This window comes from Ranitomeya imitator, chromosome 1 (assembly GCF_032444005.1).
Source record: "Ranitomeya imitator isolate aRanImi1 chromosome 1, aRanImi1.pri, whole genome shotgun sequence".
Classification (NCBI taxonomy): domain Eukaryota; kingdom Metazoa; phylum Chordata; class Amphibia; order Anura; family Dendrobatidae; genus Ranitomeya; species Ranitomeya imitator.
In genome coordinates this window covers 163,297,932-163,314,227 of record NC_091282.1, presented here as the reverse complement: position 1 = coordinate 163,314,227, position 16,296 = coordinate 163,297,932, and the positions used below count along the sequence as shown (strand labels likewise).

Sequence of the window (16,296 nt, the reverse complement as noted above, 5' to 3'; positions counted from 1 at the left end):
TCTAGTAGATGTAAATCATTCAGCTGCCGTGATGAAAACTAAATCTCCGAGCACTAAAAAATACTCGGAGACCACCCGAGCGTGCTCTGGAAAACCCGAGCAACGAGTACACTCGCTCATCACTATGGGATACCTCTCTTATTCATTGAATTTAGGATTTGTATTCAAGATTTCTTCTAAATATTCCACTGTTAACTGTGAGTGGTATTGATGGAAAATGGAAGTGTTTTGGAACCACAGCAACTCAGCCAAGAAGTGGTAAATGTCGAAGTTACAGAGCGGGGTCAACAAGGGCTGAAGGACATGGAGCATAGAAGTTCCCCTCTTAACGTGGCAGAGTCATGAAAGTCTTACATCACTAAGCACCAGGGGCGCATATTTAATTTGTACAACCTGTGCAGCTGCTCAGGGACCCAAGAGGTCCGGCGCCACTACTACCTGCAAAGCAGGAGGAATCATGCATTATGGTGAGCGATTGTGCTGCCGAGGGCCCAATATACTGTTCTTGCACAGTGGTCCTGTCTGTGTCCACCAGCGCCAAGCATGATATCAAGCGTCAGATGGCAGGATGTAAAGCCCATCACCGCAGGACTCAGGAACAGTAGAAATGTGAACTGTACAGTGATGAACCAGGATTCCCTATCTGGCAGTCCGGAGCCCTAAACTCATTGATCAACTTTGGGATGAACTAGAATGTAGCCTGCAAGCCGGCTGTCTCGTCCACCGCCAATGTCTGACCTCACAAAATACCTACAGGCGCTCCAAAAGGATGGAAAAAACCACCCTAGAAGAGTGGGTGCTGTTGTAGCTGTGATGGGGGCGACTTCTATGTTAATACCTATGGACATACAATGCGATGTCATAAAAGCTCCTATAGGTGTGATGTCCCGATACACTATGTAGACAAAAGCATATGCAAACCTTCACAAATAACACATTGAGAAACTCGAGCAAGAACTAGGTTTTCATGAAACTTTATTTCAGATAGTGTTCCACAGTTTAAAGCAAAATAGCCCGTATATCACTGACACACATCCAGTAAAAATCTATTTCTCTGCCCCAGGCTATGAAATATCCATAGCAAATCAATTTATTGGGAATCAGTGCAACCATCTCCTTACAAAAATAGAAGCCAAATGATAAAGTCCTGTCCATGCCAGAGAAGCCCCATTACGTTTTATGTGCATGAACAGGGAGATCAGCGAGTAAAAAGGCACAGATCTTGTAAACATAGAGGACGTGTTCTTCTGTTATGTACTGATCACCAGTAATACAATAATATGAGCGACGCCATCATCTCACCAGGGAACAATGTCGTGTACACATTGCTCTGCAACCTCACGTGTTCTCAAGCCCACGCATTCAATGTGGAAAATATGTGCAAAGGTTGCAGGCCTCATGTTATTATTACAACTATGGAAGCTTTGCCCCTCAAAGAACCGAAAATCAGATTTTGCAGAAAAGGAAGAAAAAAAAATTCATCTAGAGCTTTCATAAACCCAACAGGTTATAGGGAAAGGTACAGTGTGGAAGGCATCGTCCTTGTATCAGTCTTTGTTCTTCCTAAGCTGAACCTGCGTCTGAAAGAAAGCACAGGAGATCGGGGGTAAGTCATCGGTGTACGGAGCCTGCGTCTGAAAGAAAGCACAGATCACTGAGGGTAAGACATCTCTGTACAGAGCCGTGCTGCCATCCTGTACTCGGCCACTAGTAGCAGGAGACTGTCACATGCCATGTACATTGACCACTTACCATGGAAAATTACCACTCGACCAGGGGTCTACTAACCCGGACCGACCATCATAAACCACAGCAATGAGCCCATATTATACTCCAGATAAAACCGCTCACACATCCATGTGAAAAGCTGCAGAGACAACCAGTGCACTTCTCTATGATCTGCAGATACACTGCAAATAACGCTTAGGGCTCGTGCAGACCACCGTATTATTAGTCTGAATGCGACCCAACAAAACATCGGGTCACACCTGGACCAATGTCATGCTATGGGGCTGCGGCATATGTCCATTTTTTTTCCTTGAACAGAGCCGGTACGGGGAGAATAAAAAATGGCAGCTTGCCCAAGTTCCATCTATTATTCGGATCGTACTCCGTCATGCAAGTCTATGAAGGCATGGAAAACATCGGACTGCACCCGGATGACACATTGGGGCCTTTTTTTTCCCCCATCTTCTCATCCGACAGAATCTGAGCACACTCTGATCAATCTCTCGGATGAGAACATTTACGCTGATGTGATCCTAGCCTAGGAAGGAGATCTTGCTGTTTCTATAGGCAAGAGCAAAGCAACTTGTGCAACTGTCATCCTTAAGGTACTGTCACACTAGACGATATCGCTAGCGATCCGTGACGTTGCAGCGTCCTCGCTAGCGATATCGTCCAGTGTGACAGGCAGCAGCGATCAGGCCCCTGCTGGGAGATCGCTGGTCGGGGAAGAAAGTCCAGAACTTTATTTCGTCGCTGGACTCCCCGTAGACATCGCTGAATCGGCGTGTGTGACACCGATTCAGCGATGTCTTTGCTGGTAACCAGGGTAAACATCGGGTAACTAAGCGCAGGGCCGCGCTTAGTAACCCGATGTTTACCCTGGTTACCATCCTAAAAGTAAAAAAACAAACACTACATACTTACCTACCGCTCTCTGTCCTCCAGCGCTGTGCTCTGCACTCCTCCTGCTCTGGCTGTGAGCGTCGGTCAGCCGGAAAGCAGAGCGGTGACGTCACCGCTCTGCTTTCTGGCTGCCCGGCGCTCACAGCCAGACCAGAGAAGCAGAGCGCCGAGGACAGACAGCGGAAGGTAAGTATGTAGCGTTTGTTTTTTTACTTTTTAGGATGGTAACCAGGGTAAACATCGGGTTACTAAGCGCGGCCCTGCGCTTAGTTACCTGATGTTTACCCTAGTTACCGGGGACCTCGGGATCGTTGGTCGCTGGAGAGCTGTCTGTGTGACAGCTCTCCAGCGACCAAACAGCGACGCTGCAGCGATCCGGATCGTTGTCGGTATCGCTGCAGCGTCGCTATGTGTGACGGTACCTTTACACATGAATGATCCCTATCTAGTCTCTCAAACTTTAATTATTCGGTCATGAGAAATGTGACATCCATACTATACTTATTACAGTAGAACTATCTGTGGGTAGAAATTACAGGTTAAAGCAGATCTGTCACCAGACTTCACAGTACAAATGACATTAATACGTAGATCTTAGACCTAATGAGACTGGTGTTATTATAAATCCATGTCAGTATGGCAGTAAATTTATTTTTGGGACGTTTCCCTGCTGTAGATATAATCCTGATATTAAAATGAACATATTATTCTACAGTCATTTTGAAATGGATTTTCAAAGTAAGCACACCAGCCTCACTGGGTCTAAATATCTATTTAATGATCTTTGCGTATTGTACTGTGAAAATATGATGACAGATTTGCTTAAAGCCTCACATTTCTGCTTGTCAAAAATTAAAACATAGCCCTTTTTCGGTAAAATATTCTTCATAATCCGTACACACTGGTTTGTTTTTAATATGAAGGTTAACACTGAGTTGACTCACCCCCGGTCTAACTTTTGCTCGTCTTCTGGGCACTTGGCTTTTCCAAGGAGCTTTGAGTTGTAGACTAGAACATAGAAGCACGTGATTAATATACATGTACCCCTCCCGCCTCCCGATTATTTGTCTGAAGATGAAATAAAGGATTGAATTTTTTCAAAGAAATGGCGAGTGGCGCATTTTTCTCATAGTTGCAACATGGACTTTAAAGGGAACCTGTCAGCAGGATTGTGCTCAGTAACCTACAGTGCCAGGTCGGCATCGTCATACTTATTACAATGATACCTTGATGGAATCCGACTTATATCTGTTATTAGTTTTTAAATTCACCAAATTGCTCCCATGTAAAAGGCAGAAATAAAATAGGAGCAAAACTGTGACCTCTTAACCTGGTGACAGATCCTCTTTGTACAGCAGTTCTAGCATTTTGTGACCTTCTGTCTCGTGTCCTCTTTGTGGGGATCCAGCTAACAGGGAAAGCTCCTGTACATGTCCGCTCCTCAAGAAGGTAGAAGTGCTCCCTGCAATGTGTCCTGTATGGAGCCACCTGTGCACACGTTAAGTACTTGCAGCAGAAATGTGTCCATTTTATGTCCTAAAACACGTTGCATGGCAGGAAAAACATGGTTTTAAATCAGAGTGTTTTTGCGTTAGTTTTTATCCCAATTCATTAGATTAGGTGAAAAATGCTGCAAAAAATGCTGAAAGAATTGACATTCTGGAAACACTTCCAATCTGCATGCAACAAGTGCAGGAGATGTGAGAAATGTCATTCACTTTGCTGGAACTATGAGATGTTGCTCCTGTTAGGTGACCATAGGCCGCTCTGATTGTAGACATGAAGAACCTAACACCACCGGTCGTATATGAAGTGGTGACCTATGAAGGGTTGGAGACCACTCAGACCTACATGTGTCTCGGCCTTCCCCGGTGATAAATGGATGTATGAGGCTGGATTGTGATCGGTGATTAAATATATTAATCATAATGTTCCGCTGTATGGTACAGGAAAATGTCAGTGTTAGACATGACACCGGAGAGGGATTTCCCAGCTGTTTACATGCATTATTGATCATCGCATTTGCATCTTGACAATGACATGTCCATATACTGCTATCTCTACAGCAATACTGCTGCCACCTCAGAGCCATTACAGGAGGTATATATCAGAATGTTCCCAATATACGGTTTATACCTTTGAAGACTCTGCCGCCTTCCCCGATGTCTCGGTTTTATGGACTGAAGAACTCCCGACCTTGTTCTGCAACAGAGATGGATGGTTATTGCGCTGAGTGGCCATCACTGGAGACTTGGAACTGAATTGTTAGGGAAGTACTGATGAACTGTAATAGCCTGAGCAAGAATTAGGATTAGCTATGGTAATTGCAGGGGACAGGGCCTGCGAAATGTATACAGTCATTACAGATCCCACCCCAGAACTAATAGATGATGGGTGGGGTGCTCAGTATTGGACCCCCACTGATTCCATGTTAACGACTTCTACCAAGAGGCAATTTTAACAGAAGTGATCATCTATGGTGCAGACAGCTCACCCGCTCTGATTTACAACACAACAGACTCCCTTTTCCTAAGGACAAGTTATTAACATCATGTGACCAGTTATTAATATCATGTGACCAGTTATTAATATCATATAACAGTTATTAATATCATATAACCGGTTACTAATATCATATAACCGGTTACTAATATCATATGACCAGTTATTAAAATCAAATGACCAGTTATTAATATATAACCAGATATTACTATCATATGACCAGTTATTAACATCATATAACCGGTTATTAATATATAACCGGTTATTAATTTCATATGACCATTTATGAATATCATATGACCAGTTATTAATATATAACCAGTTATTAACATCATATAACCAGATATTAATATCATATGACCAGTTATTAATATCATATGACCAGTTATTAATATCATATAACCGGTTATTAATATCATATAACCGGTTATTAATATCATATAACAGGTTATTAATTTCATATGGCCAGTTATGAATATCATATGAACAGTTATGAATATCATATGACCAGTCATTAATATCATATAACCGGTTATTAATATCATATAACAGGTTATTAATTTCATATGGCCAGTTATGAATATCATATGAACAGTTATGAATATCATATGACCAGTCATTAATATCATATAACCGGTTATTAATATCATATAACAGGTTATTAATTTCATATGGACAGTTATGAATATCATATGAACAGTTATGAATATCATATGACCAGTTATTAATATCATATAACCGGTTATTAATATCATATGACCAGTTATTAAAATCATATAACCGGTTATAAAATCATATGACCAGAGCGTCTTTTCAGCAATAAGGAGATGAAATGACGCAGCCCTTACTTATCCTTCTTGCCATTCTTTTACAGCAGTTGATTTTGGATCACAATTATTGGTTTTCTGTGATGGGATTACCTTTGCGGTTTCTGGTTCCTTGCCTGATGCCTTAGAGACCGGAGTACTGGAGGAACGCTTCTCAGCATTGTCCTATGGTAGAGACAACATTATCTTCAGTGGTTTGGGCCCAGTCTGGCTTCACACGTTCACCTTTCACCATCTGTGAACCTGAATCATTTCTGGACCCACTGTGGGTTTCCGGACTCAAACTCACAGCCTCAAAGGCATATATGACGCTGTTAATTCCGGTGTGGGCAGTAGAGGATTGTGGCCGTCCTGACACATGGGGGAATCAGATCACAGGTGCGGAGAAGATGAAGAACTTAATTTCTCTATTCTGTGAGTCGGCGTAGATCGGACTGCACTCAGATGATGACCAAGTGCAGTTCAATGTTTTGCATGTATCCACAGACTTGAATGGGCGACGCTGCCAATTGCAGTATGCAATTTTTTTCTTATGATGACTCGGCATGACAAAATAAACACTACTCGGCAGTGCTCCATAGTGTAACATTGGAGCGAGTGCTATCAGATGAAACACAGCATAGCACTGGTCCGAGTTATACGGCGGCTACTCGCCAGTGTGAGCGAGCCCTTATACTGGGGCTACTTGTAGTTAATCTCAACATTATGTCTGTTCACACGTTGCCACAGATACGCTGAACGCATCCTACCCTTCCACATTTTACTTTGGCTGGGATGCATCCTCCATATTGTACTTTCTGCATAAAATTACTTTATACCTTTGAAGAATTTTTCGTTTTGTCAGCTGAAGCGGTTTCACAAGATGTAAAGCCTCCGGAGAGCAGATCAATAGCTGCGGCGTCATCCAAAGATTTCTAAAACAAAAGTCACCGGTGTTAATAGGGCGACTCTAGAAATGATGCTTGCCGTACAATTTAGTATTTCAGAAATGTATTATTATTATTTTTTTCAATGTGTCCCATGTGGTACAATCACAGATGCAAAATTCAGTATGAAGGAGTATCCTGAGTAAGTGCAGAGAGAGGGAGGGAGTAAGTGACTATCAGACACCTCTGGCAGTGACTTATCTTCCATGGGAACATTAAATATGGCCGAGCCTTCCGTCACTCAACATACATGATCAGGGAAATCGGTAGACCGCCTACACATGAGAACAACATCCAATACCACTAAAAATGGCAAGTTTTATCTAGGTATTTATTTACCCCCTCATATAGCGCCATTACATACATTATCGGCACTGTCCCAGAAGGGGCTCATAATCTAGATTCCCTATCAGTATGTCTGTGGAGCGTGGGAGGAAACCGGAGAGCCCGGAGGAAACCCACACAAAAACAGGGAGAACATACAGACTCCCCGGAACAGAACAGCAAAGCAACAGTGCTACCCACTGAGCCACCATGCTGTGGTAACACACTTTTGGAAAGTACAAAATAAAAGGAACCTTAATATCATAGGTTTACCTGCGGTTTGGGCGCTTCAGGTTTTCCCTATAGGTAGAGATGAGGATGAGCAATTAATTACTGACTGTTATAAAATAGTAGATCTAACAAATGACAATGTGTCTATAGGAATATTACCTGGTCTTTGCCGTCCAGCAGGTGTCTGTATTCCGGTGGGATTGTGTCGTCTCGGTCCCCCAGCTTCTCAATGTGCTCCTCTTTTGCCCTCTCCTGCACATGGAGCAGATATTACACATCACTGATGAATGTCACACAGCTATTGCTTGTGTCCGTCTGCCGCAGCGGTCTGAAATGCTGCGATTATGCAGGATGAAGGCACAAGCTGGTTTATATAACTTTATCCATGTTCTCATGTCTCATATTTGTTTCCGATGGCTCAGTGTAGTAGAAAAAGTGGAGATGATTTGGAATAACGCAGCGTGATGAGGGAGATTAACCAGATTGTTCTCCGCGGGATTTATAGAGGACTGGCCGGCTCATGATCAGGCAGAAAATGCTGCCCAACAATCAGAGGGGGCAAATATTGTTCTTCTTTAGGGTCAGTGTGGTTTTAAGTTTAAAGGGAACCTGTCACCAGAAAAAACCCTATTAACCTGCAGCTCTGGGGTTACTAACCTGCCCAGCGCCTGCACTTAGCGAACTTAGTCTCTGAACTAATCTCCCGATATCTTCCCTCACGTGATCTCCGGTCCTCCCAAGACCTCCTTCTCTCCTCCACACTTATTCGCGCCTCTCCCAACCGCCTCCAAGACTTCTCCCGAATATCCCCCATCCTCTGGAATTCTTTGCCCCATCACGTCCGACTATCAACCACATTCGGATCCTTCAGACGGAACCTGAAAACCCATCTCTTCAGGAAAGCCTACAGCCTGCACTGACCCCGCTGCCTCCTCACCACTACCGGAGCTACCGCCTCACCAACAGCGGAGCTCCTGCAACCCTCGACCTATTGTCTCCTTCCCCATAATCCGGTAGAATGTAAGCCCGCAAGGGCAGGGTCCTCGTCCCTCTGTATCAGTCTGTCATTGTTAGTTTGTTTACTGTAAGTGATATCTGTAACTTGTATGTAACCCCTTCTCATGTACAGCACCATGGAATCAATGGTGCTATATAAATAAATAATAATAATAAGACTGCGGGGAGAAAATAAACTTTATTCCCCCCCAGCAGCGTTCTGGTTTCAGTCACGGGGGCAGCGCCGGTTCAGTCATCGCTCTGAGAATACAGAGGCGGCTGTAACGAGCTGTCAGTCAGCCCCTTGACTAACGTTGCGGGGTAAGGGGGGGAGGAATAAAGTCCAATTCTCCCGCAGCGTTCGGCCAAGTGCGGGTGCTGGGCAGGTTAGTAACGCTATTAACCGGCAGATTAACCCCACATATGCAAGTTATTAGCGATTTTGTGGCAACAGGTTCCCTTTAAGAGCTGTAACGACACATGAATAGAGATGTCCTCCTCACCTTTACTACGTCCACTATAGGCTTGTTTTCATCTGGATCAGGCTGCCTTTCTCCCAAAGAACCAGACAGCAGATCTAAGGCATCATCGGGTATCTGCACAGTGCAAAAACAGGATTTTTGGTTGCTTACCGTAAAATCTGTTTCTCGGAGCCTTCATTGGGGGACACAGGAACCATGGGTGTATGCTGCTGCCACTAGGAGGCTGACACTATGCAAATAAAAAAGTTAGCTCCTCCTCTGCAGTGTACACCCTACCGACAGGAAGTAGGATATTCAGTTAGTGAGAAAGCAGTAGGAGAAGCAACGTGTAAAAGAGAAAGAATAATAATATAATAATAATAAACTTTATCTACATAGCGCCAACAAATTCCACGGCGCTCCATAGATTAACAGTTTCAAACACTCAAAGAGTGTTCAAAGAACTCAAACGTAAACGGTAAACAGAGCTGTTCAACCTGGGAGGGTGCTGTGTCCCCCAATGAAGGCTCCGAGAAACAGATTTTACGGTAAGCAACCAAAAATCCTGTTTTCTCTATCGCCTTTCATTGGGGGACACAGGAACCATGGGACGTCCCAAAGCAGTCCCTGGGGTGGGAAAAAACAGACTTCCATCAAGTCCGAGGACTCACCACTGCCGCCTGCAGGATCCTTCTGCCCAGGCTGGAGTCCGCCGTAGTTCGGCGAAACGTGTAGATGGAAGACCAGGTAGCTGCTTTGCAAAGTCGTCGGCGAAGGCCCCATGACGTACCGCACTGGAAGCGCCGACTGCCCGGGTAGAGTGAGCCTTTCTCAGGAGGGGGCACTCTTGTTCTTGACCCGGTAATCTTCCAAAATAGCCGTTCTGATAGAGCGAGCAATAGTCGCCTTTGAAAACAGCAGATCTCTACGCACGCCATCAGGGATGGCGAAAAGAGAATCCATCTTTCAGAAAGCAGCCGTGTTAGCCAGGGAGATCCTCACTGCCCTGACGAGGCCCAGCCTGTTCAACGATCGCTCCAGAGGATGAGTCGGAGCTGGACAAAAGGAAGGTAGAACGATGTCCTCGTTGAGGTGGAAAGATGAAAACCACCTCGAAAAAGGAAGGAAGGTGGAGGCCTGGGACCACCTTGTCCTGGTGGAAAATCAAGAAAGAAGGTCGGCAAGAAATGGCCGCCAACTCAAAAACGCGGCGGATCGAAGGGATAGACCTGAGAAAAGCCACCTTCCGAGATAGAACTGACAGGGAAAACTCCCTGAAAGGCTCAAAGGGGAGAACCCCTAAGAACAACCAACACAACCTTTAAACCCCATGAATCCACAGAGGCCCTGTACGGAGGGACCGCGTGGGCTACTACTTGAAGTAAGGTCAACCTGTGGCTGAGAAGATAACGTCTTCTTAAAAGGGAAGAAGAGCGCAGGAACCTGGCCCTTTAGGGAACTGAGAGCAAAGCCCGAATCCAGTCCTGCCTGAAGGAAAACCAAATGGAAGGCAGGGAAAAAGGACATAGGTGAAAAGCGGTTGGACCCGCATCAACGAAAGTAAGCCTTCCAGGTACGATAGTAGATCCTGGAAGAAGACGAAGGCTTCCCAGCCTGGATTATAGAGTGACCCATCTGGGCCGAAAGACCGGACGCTCTTAGAACTGTGGAGTCCACAGCCACGCCGTTAAACTGAGCGACCGATAATTCGGGTGGCAGAATGGACCCTGAGACAGTAGATCGGGTCCGTTGGGAAGGCACCCGGGGTGTCCGCGAGAAGATTGACGATGTCTGCAAATCAAGATCTCCTGGGCCAATCTGGGACGATCAGAATGACCGGCACCCATCCAGCCTTGATCTTTTTTCGACAGCTTGGAAAGCAAGGGAAGGCGTGGGAACCGATAGGGGAGCACGAACTGCAACCAAGGAATGGCCAGAGTGACACCACTGCGAGAGGATCACGGGACCCTGGGCCAACCCGAGGGGCCTTCCTGTTCAATCAGGACGCCATGAGGTCCACCACTGGAGTCCCCCATGGAAGAGCAATCCGATAGGAAACCTCCTGAAGGGCCATTCCCCTGCCGCGAGGCCCTCGCGGCCTAAATGTCCACGCCGGGGACATGCACTGCAGAGCTCACCAGGACCGTTGCCTCTGTCCAAAGGAGGATCCTGGAATCTCGGCCGAGGCCAGAGAACGCCAAGTCCACCCCTGGTGGTAGACATGCCACTGGTGTGTCATTGTCTGGATTCGAATTGGCAGGCTGCTGAGAATCCTTTCCCAGTGAAGGAAAGACAGAAAGATGATCCTGAACTCGAGGACATTGATCGGCAAAGAGGACTCCTGCGCCGACCAACAACCCTGAAAGAACAGGAGGCAAAGCCCCGCGCTTCCGCCGAGCGGGCCGGCGTCCGTCGTCACCACCTGCCAGGGAACTGGAAGGAAGGATATGCTGTGAAGGATCCACTCTGGCATAAGAGAAGTGACCTCGGCCACCAGTCGAGGAACCGTTTGACCCAGAAAAACCGGATCGGACGATGCAGGGAGAAGACAGACATGTCCCCTGTGATAGAATAGCCTGCTGAAGAAGTCTTGAATGAAACGGCGAAGGTAAAATTGCTTCCGATGTTGCAACTAACCTCCTTAGGGCCTTTAAGGCCCATCGGAAAGGAGGGGAGCCGAAAACCCAGGAGCAAGCGAACTTCCTGACAAAGGAGGGATATCCTGTCTTCGGGAAGGAAGACTCTGGTCCGACAAGTGTCGAACAACATGCCCGGAGATACGAGGCGCTTAACAAGACGGAACTTCTTCCTATTGACGAGCCACCTGCAACGGCTAGAATGTCGGGAAAGGTGGATAGACTTTCGGGAGCCTGAAGCCGAAATTCCTGAGCCTCCATGGAAGCGATTACTGAACGAGGTAATATCATCCTGAAGTGTCTCTGACAAAACTTCCTGTTCAGCAAATTGAGATCCGGACTAGGACGAACCTTGTTGTCCTCTGTCAGTACAAAAAGATTCGAAGAGAAGCCTGTGAACTGTTGAACCGTTCCTGTTCTGGGACGGGAACGATTACCCCGGATTTAAGGAGGGAAACAATGGCTCTAAAGAAACCCGGGACCAGAGCGGGGTCTCTTGGAGGTTGGGATTCGAAGACAACGATCCCAGGACCGTGAAATTAAGATTTTGTATCTAGAGGATACAAGTGCCCTGGCCCATGCATCCTCTACTGAGGAGACCCAGACGTCCCTGAGGAACAGAAGACGGTTGCCCAGCCTGAGAAACGGGCTGGGGTCTAGTCGTGGGTCATGCCTAGGTGGAACTTCCAGTCCAGGACCTGGAGAATCCACCTTAGGAGTAGCGGGCACACCAGGAAAGAGTGAGTCGAAGAATACCTTCTTCTCTTAACGTGCCTGTGGCCTCTGCTGATGCGAAGAAGGATCTGATGCCGCAAAACTTACGAAAAAGGTCGAAAAGACCGAAGTAGCCGCCTAAGGGGAAGTAGGCGAGGTCTGGAGAAGGGGACTGGTGCCGCCAGTGGCGTCCTTAATAATTTGGTCCAGCTTGGAACTGAAAGGACGTGAACCTTTAAAAGGCAGGCTCGTAAGGGACTTCTTTGATGACTCTTGAGCCAAAACGGTGCGACGGCTGGCAACAACATTACTGGGCGCCTATGCGGCAGAAGACGCGACGTCCAGGGACCACATTATTCCCCGGCGTGAGTAATCTGGGTGGCAAGTTCCGCCAGCCGGCCTGATGGAGCTCCAGCTTGAATGCCCCAATGGAGTTGTTTAGCCCCTCGGATACAGACTTCGAAACCCAAGTGGAAGCCAAAGCCGGGCATTGGGATGATGCGGCAGTTTCGAAAGCCGACTTCACGAAGGATTCCATGATCATATCGATGGAATCTTTCAGAGCCGCCCCACCGGACAGCGTAAGGACTGTGTTGGTGGCAAGTCTAGCAGCCGACGGATCCACAGGGGGAGAGGTCGTTCTCTAACGCCTCTCATTCTGGTTGGCAATGAGATCCGGAGGAAAGAGACATGAGACTCCAAGACGCTTGTCTCCTTGAGAACGTCTGGTCGAATTCGCTCTTTCTCTGGCCAGACGCTCCACGAATTCAGGATGAGGAGCAAATACCTTGGGAGGTAGTTTAGACCGTCTAAACGAAACCGCCTGATCTGCGGGTTTCGTAGAGGAATCTTTGATGCCACAGGTCTGATTGGTCGCTCCAATGAGGCTTTGAACCATATCCCTCATGTTAGCGATTTGGTTCGAATCCGGACCCAAATTATCCTCTGAAGGCGCATCAGAGAAAGCCTCGCCTGACTCCGGGGGGAAAGACCAGGGGGAAGTCGACCACAGAGAAGGACCGTGGGGCGAAATGGACCAAGAAGAGAACTCAGACCGGCGTTCCTGTCTGGATCTTTCGCGGCCTGTATTAGAAGACTTGGACGGAGCTTCTTGCGACCCGCTGGCTACTACGGAAGTCTGCAGGGGCAACCGATCAGGCACGGACACAAGGATCTGGGACACCCGTGTGAGATCCGCTACTGATAGAGACAGAGAGGATGGGGACTTTGCTCTGAGGCGGAGCAGCAGGGGGGGGGTCCTGGGCGGTGAGCATAATGTGGATTGCTGCAGGCCTGCCTGAGAAAAGGTAGGAGGTCGGAAGCGACCTCCCTTAAAATTAGACCGAACGGGTCCGAGGAAAAAAATCAGAAGGGGAGAGTATCAGTCTGCGGTGCAGAGGTACTCACGGCAGACGCTGCGGTGGGCCTAAGGTGAACACGCAAAGTGTTAGACTAAGCCAGAAGAGGGAGGACAAAAGCGACTTCCCTTAAGATTAGACATGGCGAAGGAACACCTGAAGAAGCCAGAAGGTTAGGGGACAGGAAAGCAGAGGAGAGAGTCAGTCTGCATCAGAGCTACTCACAACAGGTGATGGATGGAAAGCTGCACTCCATGATGTCGATGGTCCTTAACGCAGGGGTGCAGGCAGACAGAGCAGACTTCTGGGACACTCTTCTGTCCGGGATCGGCTGCAATGCTGAACCGCAAGGGATGAGGACACCAGGCTATGCGCTTTGAGGAGCCAGCGCCAGGTGGTCCTGATGCCGAAAAAACCCTTTCAGGGGCGCAGGAAAAAGTGGGCGGGGCTAACCGCCAGGCCAGGTGCACCAAGATGGCGCCGGGGGCGGAGCTCGCCGATGAAAGCCGGGCGGGAGAAAAGCCCGCCTGAGGGAAAGGAAGTGAGGAGACGCGGCGCCGGAAGTAGGCCCCAGAAGAAGCCGGGGCCTAAATTTGTGGCCGGCGGCCGCCGGGGAGGGACGCGGTCGTCGGGAAAAAACGGTGCGGTGACCTTGCAAATACAGGCGCAGCGCGGCCGCAGGAGAAGGCGGCGCTGTTGCCTGCAAGGCCGCCGCTGCGGGAGAGAAAGTGCGGCCACAAGAAAGCGGCGCGGCTGCCTGCAAGGCAGCCACGCTGTGATAGAAAAGAAGTGCGGCTGCAGGAGGAAGCCGGTGCGGCTGCCAGAAAGGGGGCAGCGCCGGGGGAGGAAATGGCGCGGCTGGCTGCACGGCCGCGGCGCAGCGTCACAACACAGTGCGGCAGGAAAAAGGCAGCGTGGTTACCTATAAGCCAGGCTCAGAGATGCTGCCACGCGTGGGGCCAATAAGGCGCCAACCAGGCCAAGGCAGCCTGGGGAAAAACTGCGCAGCACTGAACTAGGACTGCTCCAGTGACCACCCCGGATTAGTGGAGGCTCTCAGGCGGAACAGCATGGGGGGGTATGTGGAATACTCACCTAAAATATCCCACGCCGTTCTGACTAACCTCAATCCGGGGAAGATATCAGACGTCCAGGGAGCTGGTGGACGACCTCGTCTCCTCCAACCGACAGGCTCTGGTGGGCGAGTGGGTGGGGGACGGAGCCAGGACCGGACTTCTGAGCACGCTTGTGTGCTAGGATCTTGGTCCTGGAGAGGGATCTATGAGGATACGGGGTGGCAGTACACGCCGTACTCATAGTCCGTATTGTGGGAGTACAGGTGTGACTGTTCACCCTGTATCCCTCCGGAAACCTGAAAAGAAACGACGCACATTGAGGTAGATAAGGGTCTAATGAAAGACCCGTGTCCACCTCCTACTGACACTAAGCTAAACTGAATATCCTACTTCCTGTCGGTAGGGTGTACACTGCAGAGGAGGAGCTAACTTTTTTATTTGCATAGTGTCAGCCTCCTAGTGGCAGCAGCATACACCCATGGTTCCTGTGTCCCCCAATGAAAGGCGATAGAGAAATGTGTTTTTACAACATAGTTTTACCATCACACATACATACATTACTGTTTATCATTTCTGTGTGTTTCAGGGTCTCTGCCGGTACCCACTCATGTATATAATGAACATACAGTTTAGTCTCAAGTGTCAGGATTTCTACCACCAAGATGATAACTTACACTAGGTTCCCTATGAAAGTCTCTAGATTTCTATTTAGTGATAAACCAGTCTGTCTCAGCTCATTTGTATGGCAGCCAGGATCTGCATAGCAGCTCAATAGTAAACTATTATACCTTTTAATAATATGTGAAAAATAGTAATGAGATTAGAGATGATTAACCAATCATCACTAGAGTCCTTATATAAAAGGTCCGATAACGCCAAGTGACTCTGCAGGTTACTAGCGCTATGTAGGTACCCGGCCGCTGTACTGAAAGCGCTGCACCCGGGAGAATATTTACTTTATCCCTCCTGGATGCTTTTGGCTTTCAGTCATGCAGGTATGCCAGGAGCAATTACAGTCACCTCTCACAGCACAGAGAGAGGCCACTGACTGACAGCCGGCTCAGCAGGGCATCAGATTAAGCCTAGATCTGTTTATACTATTTCTATATTGGATCATAAATTGAGAACTGACATCTTCTCATTTTATATATCACATTGCTTTACAGTCCTTATAAGTAAATAAACCCATCACAAGGTCAAAAGTGGTCAGTATATACTTCCCAAGCATTCTATATATTGCTTTTTATCTGCCATATGGTGTGAGATATGGGACTTTAGATCTAATGCTAATTTTTTAGGTCTTTACCAAGGAGGCAGTGCTCATGGGATAAGAAAGCAGAGCAGCCTAAAGACACGCCCCAGAGGATCCTGTGAGCCACACCCCCTTCATAATAACCCTAAAAGTTAGCACAAAATAAAAAGGCCTATCTATTGGGAACAGTATGGCAGATTTTAAAAAACAAACAAAGAAATAAACAAACACTCAAGGCAGCAGTTTAAATAAATTAAGAGCAAAAACTGGCCACTTATGACCTGGTGAGAATTTCTGTATGATATCCCAACGTATGACAAAATGTGTCACCATATAATCAAATAAGAAGAAAACCCCCAAAC

The 16,296-nt window shown here is 47.5% G+C and overlaps 1 protein-coding gene across 3 annotated transcripts in view; it reads right to left on the bottom strand.

The window, feature by feature from the left end:
- Window positions 1-958: 958 nt before the first annotated feature.
- CAST (calpastatin) overlaps window positions 959-16,296 on the bottom strand; it is a 229,087-nt gene continuing 213,749 nt past the window's right edge. For all 3 annotated transcript variants that reach the window (XM_069752042.1, XM_069752059.1, XM_069752050.1), the window contains 8 exons: window positions 8,941-9,033; window positions 7,601-7,693; window positions 7,484-7,510; window positions 6,779-6,874; window positions 6,054-6,125; window positions 4,768-4,833; window positions 3,576-3,639; window positions 959-1,580 (listed from right to left, as the gene is read on the bottom strand). In XM_069752042.1, the coding sequence (XP_069608143.1) occupies window positions 3,583-3,639; window positions 4,768-4,833; window positions 6,054-6,125; window positions 6,779-6,874; window positions 7,484-7,510; window positions 7,601-7,693; window positions 8,941-9,033 (504 nt within the window). In that variant the 3' untranslated portion in view covers window positions 959-1,580; window positions 3,576-3,582. The remainder of the gene's footprint in view (window positions 1,581-3,575; window positions 3,640-4,767; window positions 4,834-6,053; window positions 6,126-6,778; window positions 6,875-7,483; window positions 7,511-7,600; window positions 7,694-8,940; window positions 9,034-16,296) is intronic.